The sequence below is a fragment of the Convolutriloba macropyga genome, unplaced genomic scaffold, assembly GCF_964194025.1.
Source record: "Convolutriloba macropyga unplaced genomic scaffold, txConMacr16.3 SCAFFOLD_5729, whole genome shotgun sequence".
NCBI lineage: Eukaryota > Metazoa > Xenacoelomorpha > Acoela > Convolutidae > Convolutriloba > Convolutriloba macropyga.
This window is the reverse complement of record NW_027452446.1, coordinates 4,367-8,600: the sequence shown is the minus strand read 5'-3', so window position 1 is coordinate 8,600 and position 4,234 is coordinate 4,367. Positions and strand designations below refer to the sequence as shown.

Below are 4,234 nucleotides of genomic sequence, written 5' to 3'. Positions count from 1 at the left end.
GTAGGGGCAGAGAGGGGCAGAGAGGGGCAGAGAGGGGCAGAGAGGGTGGGTAGGGGCAGAGAGGGTAGGTAGGTACGTAGTAGGGGCACGAGTACCTATATACACTCGTACCATCCATGCCTGGCATGTCCTATACTATTTATCCATCCTTTACCTCCTGTCTCCTACATGATACCTATCTATGTCAATACTTGATCTATATACATACCCCATGGGTAGGGTAGGTAGGTACCTACGAATGCCTACGTGGCCGGCCGCCAGCCTGCTATATCCTTAGTACTCGTACAGTATCTACTCTATCTATCTATGGCTACGATCGAGTACTACTGTACTTGTAGTAGTAGTATCTGATGTTGTATCTCCAAGATAAGAACTGACTTTTCAAGGTCTGTTCAAGCCCAGACCGAGCGCGGACGCGTACTGTAGCTATTAGGAGATACTGTACGTGGAGAGCTGTTGCCGGTTCGATCCCGCCCGTCCTGGGGCCCGGGGGTGTAAAAAAAAGAGAAAGGGTAGGCAGTCGGTACCTGCCTGGCTCGGTGGCTCCACGGATCGGTTATCTGTTTTGATCCGCCGATCCCCCGGGACGTTTGACGTGAACTCTTTCAGTCGGGAGCCGCGTAGGAAAATTTCAGGGAGCCGTTCTGCCGTACAGAATTCTCAGCAATCCATTCAGTCTAAACCGGCTCCCTCGTGCACCTCCCAGGTGTAAGGTACCAGTTTTCGTTCTCGGCCGAAATTGGCTGTGGTCCGCTCACACACCACGTACGCCAGTAGTCCCTGGCAACAACTGACACAAGTCGGAAGCTAACAAGAAAGCAACACAGATTTCGTGGAGCTACACCAGGCTGCTCCCATATCAACCTAGCAGGTACCTCAGCCACCCCTGAAAGTTCTCCTAGTAGAAAATTGCCGAGAAGCGTCCTGCTTTCTTATCTGTGGTAAATCCCACGGTTAATAATTTGTCAATTTTCAGGATGGGACTCGAAAACAACTACACCATTGAGAAGAAGAAGAAGGAGGAGGCCCAGAAGAAGAAAGAGGAAGAGCGGGCGAGGAAGGCAGAGGAGAAGAGGGTGAGGAAGGAGGAGGCGGCAGCGAGGAAGGCTGAGGAGAAGCAGAGGAGGAAGGAGGAGAAGGACAGGAGAAAGTTTGAGGAGAGCGAGAGGAAGAAGGCTGAAAAGATAAAGCAGAAGGAGGAAAAGCAACAGAAGAAGCAAGAAGAGGCGGAGAGGAAGAAGGAGGAAAAGCAAAAGAAGAAGCAAGAAGAAGCGGAGAGGAAGAAGGAGGAGAGACAGGCAGAGAAGGAGCAGCGCAAGCAGGAAAGCCAGGCGGAGAAGGAAGAGCCGAAACCGAAGCAAGAGGAGGCGGCAATGGACCAGGACGCAGCGCCTGCAGAAGCATAAAGGACCAGAGTGTGTGGGAAAATCTTCAGGACTGAAGATCTATCTTTTTGCCCTGGCATCCACAAGAACTTGTCTGCGCCTCTCGGCAGTGTAAGGCAGTTCCTAACCCCGTGCTAGCTTTTGAGTCTCTGGTGGCCTTCAGGGCCGCTGGACAAACTCAGCTTAAGGCACACCAGGACAGACCCTGGTGACCAGTGGTCTGCTGCACTGATATGCATGCCGGACAGAAACACGACCACATACCATTTGCCGGACGGAAGCTGAAGTGAGTACACACATGTGTGTGCGCATGTCGTGGCTGTCAAAGCAGAGGGTGGGCGGCATAAGCGCGGTGCGTCATGTGCCAGATTCTAGTGATGTGGACAAACGGAATGGCAGGGCTACAGAAGGTGGTGTGGCACAACACAGCAGAACAGGGCACTGCCGGCGCGTCCCATCTGGGGCTGCCCCCTCCCTCTCGCTCTCCGGCCTCATCACTCCCACCACCAAGAGCCATCTTTCACCCCAACTTTCTGAGCTTCTGTTTGCTCATGTGCATATCGAGTTTCGAGGGAACAGAATCAGCAATGAGGAGCTCGAATCGACCATTACAACCGAAACCTCCGGCGCCCAAACACAGACAGAAACCGTTTCTGGCCGGCACTACAGGCTGTGCAGCCAAAGCCACGATTGGTGAAATGTGTGGAACCCAATGACAGAGTGGACAATGTGTCAGCTGTGCACAGTGTCGCAAATTTGACATATGCTGAGCGTAGGTACTCGTAGCATGCATAAAGAAACAAGCGGTATGTCATATCCGCTAGCCGCTGGGCCCCGCCCCCCCTGTAACTATCCCCTCCAGATAAAAAAATGTTATATCGCTACTATAGCCTATAGTACGTAGGTATATTATTATGTATACTCGTAGGAATACTCCGGCCGAAATTGCAACCTGACGTACTCGTAGACAGTCCATGTCTAGGTACTTATATCTCCCACGTACCTACTGGGTGGTGTGAAAGCTAGAGATGTGATGCCATGTCGAATGTCGATCAGGATTCAGGCCTGTCCTCCAACTTCCATGTATCGCTATTCGCTCGCTACATAGATAGCTGCGATGCCTACTATCAATTATCATATAATAATATGCATGTTGTTTGCATTCTGAATGCTGATGATTGCTGATCTCTCCTTGGCCGATTTAATTCCCCCCACAGGTCCAATGTCGGCCAAGGATCTAATCGAAAAACGAATAATATTGGTTAAATGTGCCGATTGTTTTCCGATTAAACCGATCCAAATCCAAACTCCCGTCTCCCACTGGCCGTACGCAGAGGTGGGTGTTTTCCGGGAATTTCGCTCAGGGGTCATAGGAATTCCCAAGGAATTCCAGGAAACTGGGAATTCCAGGAATTCCGGGAAAAGGAATTTCACACACTGCGTGCCACCTACTTTGGGCGACGTGGCGTTCTGTAGTGCCAGTATTGGCCGAGTGGTCAGGGCCTGGCCTGTTGCCCGGCCGGCCGGGGCTCCCGGCTCCGGTGCTGGCCGCTGATCACGGCTGAACAGTGACTACTCCGAGATCACGGGCCGGCCCGCCAGACTTACCGCTGCATTGCAACCGCCGAGCACAAGCGACTGTCAGATTTCCCGCACCAAACAGCTCAGGGGCGACGATGACTGGCGGAGGCGCCACGCCATATGGCAGCAAGGGCCTATGCGTTGCTGACAATGATAGGGTGAAGCGTATGTACGTGGGTCGCATGTAGCCCCGCCCATGGTGGGAAGAGCCGGCTGTACTGCGGCCATCCGCCATTGTAACAACTTCGTGAAGGTCGCAGCCAATAATTTAAGCAAAACGCTCGTGCAATATGCATCTAGGGACTTGTTCCGAATTCAAGAAGAAAACATGGGCAGAAGGGGGCGATGGGCACGATCTATTCAGTGGTGTAGTGTGTGTGGTGGTGCCTGTGGTGCAGTGATGCGGAGTTGCGGACTACGGCATGGTGCAGTGTGCAGTGCGGTGGTGCAGTGGTGCAGTGTGTGGGGCAGTAGTGCAGTGTGTGGTGCAGTGTCGTGCTATGCATGGTGCAGTGCAGTGCGCCAGTGCCTCTTCTGGGGCATTGTACCCCCCAAGGGCTCTCCACACGGGTGGTTTTCCTGGGCGCCATTGGAATTCCCAGGAATTCCTTAGGAATTCCTTTTCCTGGAATTCCTTCGGGAAATTCCCTCGCCCACCTCTGGCCGTACGAGTACTGCCCAATGGCCACTGGCCCGAGCTACTCGAGAGGCCTGCCGCCTGCCTGGTGCCTGGTGGCCTGCAAACCTTGCCGGATCGAGACACCAACCGTCGCGCGTACAGCGGATCAGTTCTACCGTACGTGGTTCCGCTTTGCATGTATGATGCCGAAGGCGGACGCGATAAGAGCTGCGCGGGTCACCAGGCGCTGTCCAGGCCCTCAAAGTGTATATCGGCCACGCAAGTTCCATTCAAATTCATGTGGGCAGTCTTGGGAAGGTTGCGGCACAAATTGCGTCCTACTTATCCTTTGCTCTCTGCAAATGTATATAGTCACCGCGGATATCGACCTTTCCACAGCTGAGCAAGCCCGCAAAGGCGCAAACTGACTGAGCTGGGCGGCTAACTGAACTGCATTTGATGGGCTGGATTTGCAATATGTGGCGTCCGTTGATCTTTCTGCTGTCTCTGGCACTCCACGTTCGTAACTCTTACCCTCAGCGTAAGCCCCCAACCGCCACACGCAACAGATCTACCAGAATCAAACGCAGCCCGCAGGTTGTATGTATCGGCCGATATTCAATGCGTGCGTTTCTCGTCGGAGCTGTTT

At 53.3% G+C, this 4,234-nt stretch overlaps 1 protein-coding gene across 1 annotated transcript; it reads left to right on the top strand.

Annotated features, from left to right (window-relative positions):
• Positions 1-629: 629 nt before the first annotated feature.
• Positions 630-1,427, top strand: LOC142357496 (uncharacterized). The gene is made up of 2 exons (XM_075409111.1): positions 630-871; positions 977-1,427. The coding sequence occupies exon 2, from the start codon at positions 978-980 to the stop codon at positions 1,404-1,406; it is 429 nt and encodes a 142-aa protein (XP_075265226.1). The 5' UTR covers positions 630-871; position 977; the 3' UTR covers positions 1,407-1,427.
• Positions 1,428-4,234: the final 2,807 nt, after the last annotated feature.

What these genes read in the sequence shown, in the direction of transcription:
- LOC142357496 (XM_075409111.1), top strand. Translation starts at nt 978, where the DNA reads ATGGGACTCGAAAACAACTACACCATTGAGAAGAAGAAGAAGGAGGAG.